This window comes from Psittacula echo, assembly GCF_963264785.1.
Source record: "Psittacula echo genome assembly, chromosome: 1".
In the NCBI taxonomy this organism is placed as follows: Eukaryota; Metazoa; Chordata; class Aves; order Psittaciformes; family Psittacidae; genus Psittacula; species Psittacula echo.
This window is the reverse complement of record NC_137735.1, coordinates 148,781,528-148,794,895: the sequence shown is the minus strand read 5'-3', so window position 1 is coordinate 148,794,895 and position 13,368 is coordinate 148,781,528. Positions and strand designations below refer to the sequence as shown.

Below are 13,368 nucleotides of genomic sequence, written 5' to 3'. Positions count from 1 at the left end.
ACAGAAATAATAGTTCTCTCAGCAGTAATCCCAATTGAATAGTGTTATAGACAATTAACTTTGGTCACCCAGATGAGTTGGGATGGAGCCCTTTGCCATGTCAGTGTGATGAGAAGATGAGAAAAAAAACATTTCTATCCGAAGGTGGAATGGGTATGGGATTTTTGAGGAATGGGGGATTGGTATAAATGGAAGACATGAGTGTTCCCCTCCTGGAGGTGTGTTCCTGGGGCAGGAGCTGGCTCTGATCCCTGTGCTGTAGCTGTGCAAGGACCAGTCAGCCTCATGTCCCAGAGCTTCTCCACAAGCTCACATGTGCAGTGAGAATTTAGCATTATGTAAGGAATTAATGTTTGCATGTTGTTCTGAGTAACATCTGTACAATGGTATTTCCCTGAAACAGGTCCTCCAGAAAGTCCAAAGTAAATGGTTATGTTCTGACAAAAGAGAGAGCAATTCAACAGGTAAATATGAGGTTTGTGACCTTATGCCCAAGGCTCAGAAGAGCAGTTCAGAAAATGCTTGGGACCCTGGTGGAGAGAAGGAGATGCAGAACATAAAGAGAGAGGGCAGAGGGGACAAGGGGATCACAGGAGCACAAGGAGAGCTCAGTCCATTACAGGTTATCTCCTCTCTCCTCCCTATTCCTACTGAATTGCTGAATGTTTGTTTCAAGAGGATGGGAGACAAGGGGCTTGTCTTGGCTGCCTCTTCTTCTGTGTGATAGAAGAGGCTGTTACACAGCATAGGATCATAGAATCCTGGAATGGTTTGGGTTGAGAGGGACCTTAAAGCTCATCCAGTTCCAACCCCTGCTATGGTCAGGGACACCTTCCACTAGAGCAGGTTGCTCCAAGCCCTGTCCAGCCTGGCCTTAAACACTGCCAGGGATGGGGCAGCCACAGCTTCTCTGGGCACCCTGTGCCAGCGCCTCAGCACCCTCACAGGGAAGAACTTGTGCCTAAGAGCTCATCTCAATCTCCCCTCTGGCAGGTTAAAGCCATTGTCTACTATTAATATGGTGATTTTAAGCAACAAAGTTTGCTTGGACAGGGCCTTGAGCAACATGGTCCAGTGGAGGGCGTCCCTGCCTGTAGCAAGGGGTTGGAACTGGATGATCTTGAAATGAAATCATGAAATGATTCTATGGTTAGATGAGATTCATTGAACGTTTCATTTCTTAACCTGTCACCATGGTGTTTGTGAGTCACTCCATGATACCACAGCTTCTTAGGACTGTCCCACCCTGCTCACATTAGTGTGCTAGGTCCCTGACAGTGCTAATTACCCTGACCAGCCTCATGTGGTGCCACCACCCAGGCAACCCTCCGCCCCTTGGCACGAAAGCTGCATTTAAGCTGAGGCCATTTGATCTGGTCCTTGTCTAAGCTGCAGTGGGTGCACGATGGACTTCTAGCTCTTGACATCCTGGCTCTGGACCCACTGTGTGACATCCCTGAGGATCTGGACTGTGACTGTTCCTGGTCAGTACCACCAAACCTCTCTGTTCTTCTTACTTGGGTCCTGTGGGGCTGTGCTGCTTGTGGTGAGTCGTCTCCCTGCCCTGCCTTGCTGTCACCTTTGGCTTCTGACTTGCTGTTGCACTCCTGCTCTTGCTGCTCTCTAATGTGCTTGGGTGTGTTGGGCATTGAGTTGAGCTCTAAGAGGCTTTCATCTTCATCCATAAGACTTACTGGTAGTTCAAGGCTGATCCCCAAACCCTGCAGAAAGGACCTCATGGCTACAGGAGAAGGTCACAGTGCTGCAAAACCTCTGTAGCCCCTTTAATGGGGATTAGGATTGGGTACAAAGCTTTGGGCTTAAATGCAGCTCCTTAAAATCAGTGGGTGGAGGCCGAAGATGATGCTGGTCAGGGCACTGGAAGCTTGTTGGTGTACTTTAGACCTTGACATCATGCTTGTTGGGATCTCTTGGCAGCCTTTAAATCCATGTGGGATGTAACATGAGTAATGAAGCAAGCTGTAATTTTGCCCTAAATTAAGTCCCTCCTTCCTGTTTTCAAAGATTCACAAGAGGTGGTGTGGACACTGTGTTGGTGGTTCCTTGTGAAATGTTGAAGGCCATAAGCTATAGGTGGAATGTCTTCCATCAGAATTACTATAGTGCTAGAAGCAGGAAGTTCTTATGGTGGTTCCTGTCTCTTAGGATCCACTTGTGTTATCTCAGTTGAGGAGAGTGGAGATCTCATTTCCCAAGGACTGGGTTAGGTTAAGCCTCAAAGACCTGGGCATTTACAGGAACATACCTCACCTCCTGCAGAGCACATGTTCTCCAGAATGTGCCCCCAAGATACAACAGTTGCAGGATGACTAATTCCTGTATGTCAGAACAGGCAGAAACCCTGCCTGAGGCTCCCTTTGTTCCCAAAACATGAGCCTTACAAAACACTTGCTTGGAACACATGACAGGAAGCCCCAGCCCTGGCTGTGGAAGGGTAGGGTGGGAGCAGAGAATAGGGGAAGCTCCTCGGGGAAGTGCTGACAAACCCTGACAGTGAAAGCTGTCACTGGGGAGATGGTTATTGAGAGCTTCCACTGGGGATTGTCAGACTTCCTTCCCTTGGTGTCCTGAGGTTGATTCCAGAGTAGCTGAACCATGTCCCTTCTGTCTCATGTTAGTTCCCAGGAACACCATCTGCAGCTATTACAGCAGGGTCAGCGCCTGGCTCTTCCTCAGAAACATTTTTCATGGGATAAGCAAAAGGTGTATCCAGCAGCTCTCCGGTCCTCCCAGACATTCTGGGACAACCACAGCCGGGTGTTCCTGCAGCCAAAGGCAAGAGAGATGGTTCCCAATGCTCAGCCAGGAGCCTGCCTGGCACCGTTACTCATACAAGAGCTCAAATATCTTGGCACCTTCACAGAAGGTAAACAAGCTGAAGGCTGTTCCCTGTGGAGCAAGACGTAGACCGAGACCAGGACAAGAGCAGAGGGACTCAGAGAGCTTCTGGATCAGGGAAGAGCCCTGTGGGCATTGTAAAACTGAGAGAACGCAGCAGTGGCTGTCCCAACACTTCTTCCAACCTGTGCCAGCTCTTCCTGAGAAGCTTACTTCATTAGAAGAGGAATCCTGTCCAGGGAGGAGGGTATAGCTGCAGAGTGGAGCTCCTCTAAGTTCCTGTTCACCAAAGGCTTTTTCCTGCTCCTACTAAACATGCTTTCATTTGAACCTTGCTGCAACCCTAACTTGCTTGAAGGAGTGGCTGAATCTGTATGGAACATCCCATCTGGAGGTTGAGGGGGTGCTAGTAATGTCAATAAAAACTACTTAAACTATCATCTGATTTATATCTAGAATGTGTAACTTGTGTGTAAGAGTGAATTTATAGCATGGCCTTGTCTATCAGAGACAACTTGTTGCATCACAGGCAGGACACAGAGTTCGTCCTTCAAAACAAGCACTCAAACAGAGTATTTTTGCTGGAGAGGGATCTTTCTGCTGGCTGCCTCTTTGGAACAAGGTGTTAGCTACTAGAAATCTATGGGAGGAAAACACAGGACCAAAAGTCCATGAGGCAGAGCTCCTCACCCACAGTGGGAGCTGGTTTGACTCTTATTTTCCTCTCCCTAGTAAAGTGTGTGAAAGGACACTGAGGAGCTTTGTGGGCAAAGCTTTGAAAACAGCTCCTCCCTGACGGGTTTGAGTGTGTCAGTGGAAACGTTTTGGAGGTGAAATCAGCCTCCTATCTGCTGCTTGCCTTGAAAGCTTTGATAAAATATGAGAACTCAGTCACATGGAATGCAAGCATGTGGAAGAAGGGTGTTTTTTCTTAACAAGTCCTGTCTAAATTCACCTTTGTTAGGCTGAGCTGAACTCCTCATCAAACATGAAGCTGGGTTTGATCTTCAGTGCCCTCTTCGGGGTTTCCTTGTGCCTGGAAACTTTTGTTGGGTAAGTAATGCCTTTGTGGAAGTCTTTTCATTTCAGGCTCTATGACCCAATTATATTTGTTCATCATCTTAGCTTTATGAAATCTGCTTGGGGCACATTCTTTGCTATTTATGGCTGACTTCTCTTGTTCCTTCAGTACTTTGGTGTCTGAAGGCACCCTTCTCTACTTTCATTTGGATTTTCTGAGGAGAAGGGTCTGTCTGCATGTTGAGTTCCTAAATTCTTCTCCACCCAAGGCTGTGACTCTGGGTCTCTGACTGTACCACGGGAGCCATCTGAAGCCTTGATGTGGAGCTGAACCTCACTGCACAACTCAAGTGTGCAGCTTGACAGATTTGATGTGGCACAATGCAGAGCTGAAAGCCCAGAACCTGGTTTCAGGTCAGAAAACTCATAAGTTTCGCTTTGGTTTTGGAGTTTCTTATTTCTCTTTAAATGCTTCATCCTCTTCAGAGCCTTTCTAAGCAATTCAAATCCTTATTTCCAGTTATTATATTCTAAAGGTTTATCTTTATGTTGCATTGCAAAACTTACCTCCTGGTGTGTTTCCTTACAGCCTTACTGACCATGTAAGAACCTTAATAGAAGATGATAAAAACCTAATAGATACTCCCTGAGATGTAGTAAGTCAGCAGTAGATTCCAGTGAGTAAATCTGTACATGAAGATGTAAGGATTAAGAATAAGAAGTAATATACATAATTTACTAAAACTCTGGGATTTGTAAAGCCAAGAAAAGCTATTTTGACCATTTAATCTGGGCTTTGGCATAATGTAGTCTGATTCTCATGAATTAGTTCCTCAGTCATGTCCAGTAGCTGTGGTGAATGAGCCTCATCTCTTTGTGGAAGAATCCAATCCAGACATAAAGCTTATGATGATGGAGAATCTAATAATAAGTTACTACTGTGGTAAAGTGCCTTCAGTGTTGATTTAATTTGGTTCAACAAAACCCCTCAGGCTCTACAGCTAAGGAGCACGTTGGTACTTTGGCTATGACATTGACCCCAGGCTCTACTTTCAGTTGTTAATTCGTTCTGGCTTCCAGGTTTCCTTCAGAATCCCCCCCTGGTTATCCAGAATAGGATCTTCTGTCCCCTAGTTGTTGCATACACTTGATATTAGAGATCTTTTTGTCATTTCATAAAAGCATTGGGTGGTGACTTCCAGAAGTTTTCAGTCCATCCCCCTGCTCAGGGCATGGAGCTGCTTCCCCTTTTTATCATCCACCCTTACCAAGAGGAGTTTGTAATTGCTTTGTAATGCCCTTCAAGCAGTCGTAGGCTGCAGCTAGATCAGCCTGAACATCCCTGACCTCAGCAGCCTGTCCTCATGGTACTGTTTTCTTGTACCTCTTTTACCAAGCAGCCTGCAACATTGTGTACTTGAATGCGGCATATGTTTTTAGGGATATAAAACTACCTGGAGACTGTAGGCTGTGGTCACAGTATGTTGTACAATGCACAGTTGAGTGGAGCGAGGTACTTCCTGACGGTGATTCATTCTTCCTGGAATGGTGCAGGCCACCCTCTGATGATACCAGCTTCTGACAACACAGGGATGTTTGTCAACAGTCTTCATCTGAACCGAAGAAAGATGAAACTAATCCATTATTTAGTGTTTACTTTGCTTGGTTGAATAGTGCTCCTCAAACACTTGGATCAAACCTAACCAGAATATTGTCTTTCTGCAAGTTGTTGACAAAATATAACTAATAGATGCAAGACTGATCCTTGTTAGCAATTAAAAACTCATCCACTTGATGTCTTATGACGAAACCTTAATACTGCCATTTAAGCAGTCACTAATCTAGTGCATGTATAGCAGGTTGTTGGTTGAACTCTTGGGTGACCTTAGGTCAAGTGCATTGAAGAAGTTCATATCAGCTGGTGACATTCAAGTAACTACCCACCAAATCCATGATCCCAACAAGCAGATATTTCAACCAGACCCCTTTTTGAGCCTCTTTCTGAAGACTTACTGCTCTATTGCAGGCACCAGGTTCTCCGAATCAAGCCAAAAAATGAGGAGGAGATTAAGAAGTTACAGCATTTGGAAACGATGGGACACCTTGAGGTATGTTATTGCCACAGAGACATTTGTTAATGCTTTAGTTAGGAGTGGGACTTTGCATCACATGTGAAGGGTTTGTGCCATACTGTGGCAGTTGTAATAAATAGATTTACTGCCTCAAAACTTGGTGTTTGATCTGCAGGTTCTGGTACCAGCTTGGTATTCAGGAGTGCCTGCAGTCATATTTTCTTCCTACTGTGCTTACAGTCATAATTGAAGTGATCTGCTCTTAATATTGGAAAGATTGTCTTTAAAGTGGGGATGCTAATGTACTTGTCTCCCAGCATTGTGGGAGGACTGTATTAGTCTACACTGTATTGAAGCAGGAAGACACACTATAAAATTCCAGGTCATTGCTGGTCTTATTGCCATTGGCGAGAATTGTTATTATCACTATCTTGAAAATTATTGGTTTGAATAGTATAGGAATGAAAATGTAGAAAAGCCCTACCAAAGAGGAAATAAAAGAGAAATAAAACCAGTGTTATCTAGTATTGTAATATAGAGATTTTCTTTAAACTGTCTTAAAATGGAGGATAGTAAAATAATCATCATAGAAGATTAAAATTTCCTCCTTCTTATGTGACTGAAGCTCTGAAGTCAGTGAAAAATGCTTATTTTAGTCTCCTGTGGACCTTTGTTGGGGTTTTTTGTGTGAGTTTGTTACTTTTACTGCTACAAGGTTGTGGCAAGGCCAAGGGAAAGAATGGAGCGTGCTGTAAGCACAATTCTGCAGGAGACATTCAATCTGGGAGCAGCCAGCATTTCTAAAGCTTTACAAGAGCAGTTTGCAGAACACTTTCACCAAACCAAATCCATTTTCCTTTTCCTTTTTCAGCTTGATTTCTGGAAGAATCCCACCGCCCCATCCTTCCCTGCGGATGTGAGAATCCCTGCTAAAAGAGTCCCGTTAGTCAAATCCTTCCTGGAATCCCATGGGTTTGAGTACTCCGTCCTCATCAAAGACCTGCAAGTAGGCAATGCCATTGACACATATTTCATAGAATCATGGAATGGTTTGGATTGGAAAGAACCTTAAGATCACCTAGTTTCAATCCCCCTGCCATGGGTAGGGACACCTTCCACTAGAGCAGGTTGCTCCAAGCCCCTGTGTCCAGCCTGTTGAACACTGCCAGGGATGGGGCAGCCACAGCTTCTCTGGGCACCCTGTGCCAGTGCTTCAGCACCCTCACAGGGAAGATCTTCTGCTTTATATCCAGCCTAAATCTCCCCTGTTTCAGTTTGAACCCGTCACCCCTTGTCCTATCACTACAGTCCCTGATGAAGAGTCCCTCTCCAGCATCCTTGTAGCCCCTTTCAGACACTGGAAGCTGCTCTGAGGTCTCCACGCAGCTTCTCTTCTCCAGGCTGAACAGCCCCAATGTTCTCAGCCTGTTAGCTTTTATATCCTTTGAAAACAAGTAGTGATCCACAATCTGCCCTCATTCATTAACACACTCTTCCATACTCTGCTTTCCATGAGTCCTCCCCTTATTTTTGTAGTCTGTGAATTAATTTCTCAGAGGCACTCTGTGGATCACTGCTGTGCTGGGAAGCTGTGGAGATCGCTCTGCAGATGACATCTAAAACTGTGTTGAATAGTGACATCAATAATCATAGACTCTATGGGGCTTTTCTTAAAACCCCTGAGGAATTCCATGTGGTCTTTTGGCCTCAAACATTTGGAATTACAACACTAAAGTTACTCATAATTCAGTGATGTGTGTTAAGAGTAGTTCAGGCTCATACTCTGAAAGAACTGTACTCCACTGTGCAGGAGAAAAGGCACTCATATGGGCACTAATCTGACATTTCTTCGTGAGCAGTAATCCCCAAATCACATCTAAAATACCATATATGAGCAAAAACACTGACTTTTTCCTTCTCTTTGCCCCTAAAGCTTTCTTATTGGTCTTAAGAAGTGTTTAAAGCTTAAACTGACTGTTCAAACACTGCTATTCTTGCTCACTTCACTACAGATACATTCAGCAGAAGCATCTGTTTGCTCCAAAGCCACCATTTCTTTACTTGAGATAAACATTTGGTCACAAGTTTGCAAACTAAACAGGCTTTTGTCAACACTTGAATGGTTTCTTTTAGGTTGTTCTAGATAAAGAGAAGCAAGATATGGCCCAAAGTCAGCAAAAGGATCGCAGCACCGCCACCTTTAACTATGGAACTTACCACTCCTTAGATTCTGTGAGTACCTTTGGGGGAAGAGGATTCTTTTATCTGGCCTTTTTTCATGCTGTCTTCAACATCCTGTGTGAGAAGCTAAAATAGCTTTCTGGCTTCTACTGGCACGTAGTTTTGGGTTTAAATGTACTGATTTTGTGGTCAGAACAATGAGCCAGAGTCTTGGAACAGGTAAGTGTTGGTCATACTCTTTCTGCCAAAACCCTTCTTCTGACCTCAAAAGAGATTCAGAAATAAATGAATCTTGAAATAGAGAAATATAAGAGACCAGTAGCTGTCAAACAGTGCACAGGGTATGGTATTTTATTACCAGAAGTTCTGAAAGAGGGGTTTAAACTTATCCCTGAGGTCTTGATGACATAGCAGTGCTTCCTTCTACCTTGTGATGTTAGAAACAGCACCAGCTACACTGATGTAAGACGAAATGGGGCTTTGAAGAGGTCAGTAATAAAGGTAAAAGGGCAGAACAGTAGATTTCATCAGGTCTTACAGTTGTTCTGGCCAGTACTATCCATAAATGGAATTGGAATGTCTTCTTGACTTCTCATTTCAGATTTATGCAGAACTAGATCATCTTGCATCTGCCTTTAACAACATTGTCCGGAAGATCCAGATTGGGGAATCCTATGAAAAGCGGCCTTTGTTTGTGCTTAAGGTGTGACATATATCACAGAACACATGTGACATACACCAATATATACATGTGTTACAGACAGCACAATTTAGAAGTATCCCAGTCTATGCTGGATATTCTTGACTAAAAGGTGTCAGTGAAAGTGTTAAAACTCTGATTTGCTTCACAGTTCAGCACTGGAGGACGCAGCCGACCTGCAATCTGGCTTGATGCTGGTATCCATTCCCGGGAGTGGGTTACCCAAGCGAGTGCAATGTGGATAGCTAAACAGGTTAATCCAGCAGTGACTGGGTTTTCTTCTGTCTTGGGAATGCCTTGGACTATTTAAAAATATATCACACCTATATGTGTTCAGCCAGCTCCTCTAACTCTCCTTAACTTATTCCTAAAATCTCATCTCAGTCTCCCCTCTGGCAGGTTAAAGCCATTCCCCTTGTCCTGTCCCTACAGGCCCTTGTCTAAAGCACCTCTCCAGGTTTCCTGGAGCCCCTTTAGGCACTGGAGCTGCTCTAAGGTCTCCCCTTAAGCAGCCTTCTCCAGGCTGAACCAACCCAGCTCTCTCAGCCTGGCTCCAGAGCAGAGCTGCTCCAGCCCTCATAGCATCTCCGTGGCCTCCATTGGACTCACTCTAACAGGTCTGTGGCCAAACTGTAGTAGTTGAGGTGAGATTGTTGAGGACTGCAGGGCTGATATTTACACAAGTAACTGAGGACTTTGAGATAAGTTTGCAACACAGAGAAACCTTGAGTGGTTGGTTACCTTCCATGAAAGTGCCCAAGCTTCCAGCTCTATATAAATGAGCATTTACATTCTGCTGACAATGACTAAGCTACCAGAAAAGTGCAGCACAGTTGGCTATTGCCAGCCTGGCTAATCCATCTCAATCTTAGAGCCAGCCTTGACCCATTCTGTCGGATGGGCAGGAGGAGATTTTGTTTCCCTCTTCCATTACTGTCCTATCTTCAGAATAAAACAAATTCATTGTTCTCTCCAAGCTCCAAGTTTAACAAGGAACAGTTATGGCCAGCAGATAATTCATGTTTCTTGTTTCCCTGCCGTGAAAGCCAGCCTTGTCTCTGTACTTGAGTGGGTAAGAAATATACTGATAATCACAGTGCACTATTTTTTCTTTGCTTAGATTGCCTCTGACTATGGGAAGGATCCATCCACCACCTCTCTGCTGAACAAAATGGACATTTTCCTGCTGCCAGTTGCAAACCCTGATGGATATGTATTCACTCACACCACTGTGAGTAAGCTGCTGTGTGTCTAAGCTGATTTAGGAAACTGTCATGCTCTTCCAAACAAACAATAAATGCAAGGGAAGTAGGCTTGGAAAGTCCATTTTTTAATGCTGTAAGAAGGGGTACAAAGGAGTTGGGCAACCAAAGATACTAATTACTTGTCTAACCCAACTTAACCCACTCGAAGTTCACCAGACCTTTGTTTCTTGACCATAGGTCCATCTTGGCAGTCAGCCAATCAGAAACAATCTTAGGTTCCTGCCTAGGATTGCTTCCTTGTGAATAGCAACTATTCTGGGGAACAGTTTTAATGCAAGGACCAAGATTTGCTCCTATTTCAAGCCATAGTGTTTTATTCTGAATCATAGAATCCCAGACTGGTTTGGGAGGGAAGGGACCTTAAAGCTCATCCAGCTCCAACCTCCTGCCACGGGCAGGGACACCTTCCACTAGAGCAGGTTGCTCCAAGCCCCTGTGTCCAACCTGGCCTTGAACACTGCCAGGGATGGGGCAGCCACAGCTTCTCTGGGCACCCTGTGCCAGCGCCTCAGCACCCTCACAAGGAAGAGCTTCTGCCTAAGAGCTCATCTCAGTCTTCCCTCTGGCAGGTTAAAGCCATTCCCCTTGTCCTGTCCCTGCAAGCCCTTGTAAGAAGTCTTTGCCTTTTTTTCGCAGAACCGCATGTGGCGGAAGACCCGCTCCAGGAATAAAGGCAGTTTGTGTGTTGGAGTTGATCCAAACCGGAACTGGGATGCAGGTTTTGGAGGTAGGAATAAAGTTTCTGGATTCTGGCTGTCACTAAGAAGAAAATTCCCTTTCATGTCCCTGGATCCTGGATCATCAATTGCCTTAATATAGGGGATTCAGAAAGAAAATGGTCACATAGGGTGGGAGCTGTCTTTTGTATAGATAATTTCACATTGATTAATTACCAGTAAGCACAAGATGAAGGGAATAATCTGTATCATCTAGGAGTATGTCCCTTGAGTATTCATGCTCTGTCACTGCTATTTGAGTATTTAATAGCATTTAAGGCCTTGCCTTGCCTTTGCCTGAAGACCTGTTCTTAGGAAAGCCTGTCTTTGTGTTCGTCTGCTTTGACCTCTCATGCATCTCAGTTCTTACAGGTTTGCCTTTGCTCCCTCTTTACACCAACAGGTCCTGGAGCCAGTAATAATCCCTGTTCTGACTCTTACCGTGGGCCCAGTGCCAACTCGGAGGTGGAAGTTAAATCCATTGTTGACTTTATAAGGAATCATGGAAACATCCGGGCTTTCCTCACCCTCCACAGTTACTCTCAGCTTCTGATGTATCCCTATGGCTATAAATGCACTCAACCAGCAGACTATGCCGAGCTGGTGAGACACAGTGATGTGGTTTCAGCTCCTCTGTTCTGTCCAGCCAGCTTTCCACTCTCAAGCATTGCAGTGAGATATCAGGCTGAACTTTATGATCATACCAGCAACCATCCATGAGAGGGAACAAAAACCTGGTGCAATGCAATGCCTTTAAAAGAGAAATATTGGGCATATCCAAACACGTGCCATCTCTACCCATTCTGAGCCCTCTTTGCTCATCCATGTTTCCTTCTTTCTCCTTTAATGACAGCATCGTGGCTGTAAATAGTATCTTTGACATCCTATGGATTTCACAACCATAACTCAAAAGGAGAAGACCTCTGGAGGTCTTCAGTCCAACCCTCTGCTGGAAGCAGACAGGCTTTAGAGTCAGAGCCAGTGTTGAGGTTGGACTGGGTTGCTTAGGCCTTGCCCAGCTGAGGTTTGATTAATTGTGTTGATACTTCTAAAGACAAATCCCACAGCTTCTTCAAGCCCATCCCAAAGTTTCCCCATTCTCATGGGGATTTTCTTTTTCCCTAATAGCTAAACACAACTTTCCCCTGTGTTAGCTTGCTGCCACTTGTCTTTTTGCCCTACTTCAAGAAGAGCCTGGCACTGCAACCACCCATGACATAGTTGAAGTGAGCACAAAGCCAACCACTGAGCACTGGGAGATCTCCAACTGCCTTGGAATTTTTCTGGTATCTCTTGAACCTTTTCTTGATAGACAGTCAGTGAGATGAAACACTTCATGATCAGATACAGAGCCTGCCATGATCTAATTCACCTGCAATGGCGCTTCCTAAATATACTATGGAAGTTAATTGATGTTGGCAGTAAGAGTAATTAAGAAATGGATTGATTTGGCACTAGTTCATTGGGGGGATGAAAACAGGCTGTAAAGCAGTTTGGAGCTTTCTCTGGTTGCTGAACTCTTTACCATTTAGTCTCATTACGTGTGGCTTCTTTCTGACTTGTCCTTCATCTCCACCTCTCCAGGATGACTTGGCAAGAGCTGCTGCCTATTCTATCCGGTCCATTTATGACACCACCTTTAAAGTGGGAAGCATCTGCAAAACTATCTGTGAGTATTTTGCTGGTCTGAGCCTTTATGGGCTGTCTCTGTCCCCCATTCTAGGTCTCTCCCTCTTGGAAGCAGTGATGCTTCTGTAGTGCAACACCATCAGTCAAACATTAGAGCTGAAGCTTCACATAAGAAGCCAGTACTCATCCCTCACAAATATAAAAGGTAGGACACCAGAACTCAATCAATCCTCTTTTCACTCTCTGGATCTTCTCCCTTTCTCTTTCAGACCAAGCCAGTGGAGGCAGCATTGACTGGAGCTATGATTATGGCATCAAATACTCTTTTGCCTTTGAGCTGCGAGACACAGGTCGCTTTGGTTTCCTCCTGCCAGGCAACCAGATTATCCCAACTGCAGAGGAGACCTGGCTGGGCCTGAAAACAATCATGGAACACGTGCGAGACAATCCCTACTGAAAGCTGGGGTGGGATTGAGCTTTCTGTAAGGAGCAAGCTCATAAATCCTCTTCCCTTTTTGTGCTTGTGACAGCTGTAATGATATGAATCATAGAATGGTTTGGGTTGGAAAGGACCTTAAAGCTCCTCCAGTTCCAATCCCTGCCACAGGCAGGGACACCTTCCACTAGAGCAGGTTGCTCCAAGCCCCTGTCTCCAACCTGGCCTTGAACGCTGCCAGGGATGGGGCAGCCACAGCTTCTCTGGGCACCCTGTGCCAGCGCCTCAGCACCCTCACAGGGAACAGCTTCTGCCTAAGAGCTCATCTCAGTCTCCCCTCTGGCAGGTTAAAGCCATTCCCCTTGGCCTGTCCCTACAGGCCCTTGTCCAAAGCCCCTCTCCAGGTTTCCTGGAGCCCCTTTAGGCACTGGAGCTGCTCTAAGGTCTCCCCTTCAGGAGCCTTCTCTTCTCCAGCCTGAACCAGCCCAGC

The 13,368-nt window shown here is 45.2% G+C and overlaps 1 protein-coding gene across 1 annotated transcript; it reads left to right on the top strand.

Moving 5' to 3' along the window:
• Positions 1-3,847: 3,847 nt before the first annotated feature.
• Positions 3,848-12,899, top strand: LOC308226570 (carboxypeptidase A2-like; the record flags this gene model as incomplete). The annotated part of the gene is made up of 11 exons (XM_080628385.1): positions 3,848-3,912; positions 5,906-5,987; positions 6,823-6,957; positions 8,085-8,183; positions 8,734-8,835; positions 8,984-9,085; positions 9,953-10,063; positions 10,734-10,824; positions 11,217-11,416; positions 12,398-12,482; positions 12,712-12,899. 11 exons carry the CDS (start codon positions 3,848-3,850, stop codon positions 12,897-12,899), a joined length of 1,260 nt encoding a protein of 419 aa, XP_080484511.1.
• Between the last annotated feature and the right edge of the window lie 469 nt (positions 12,900-13,368).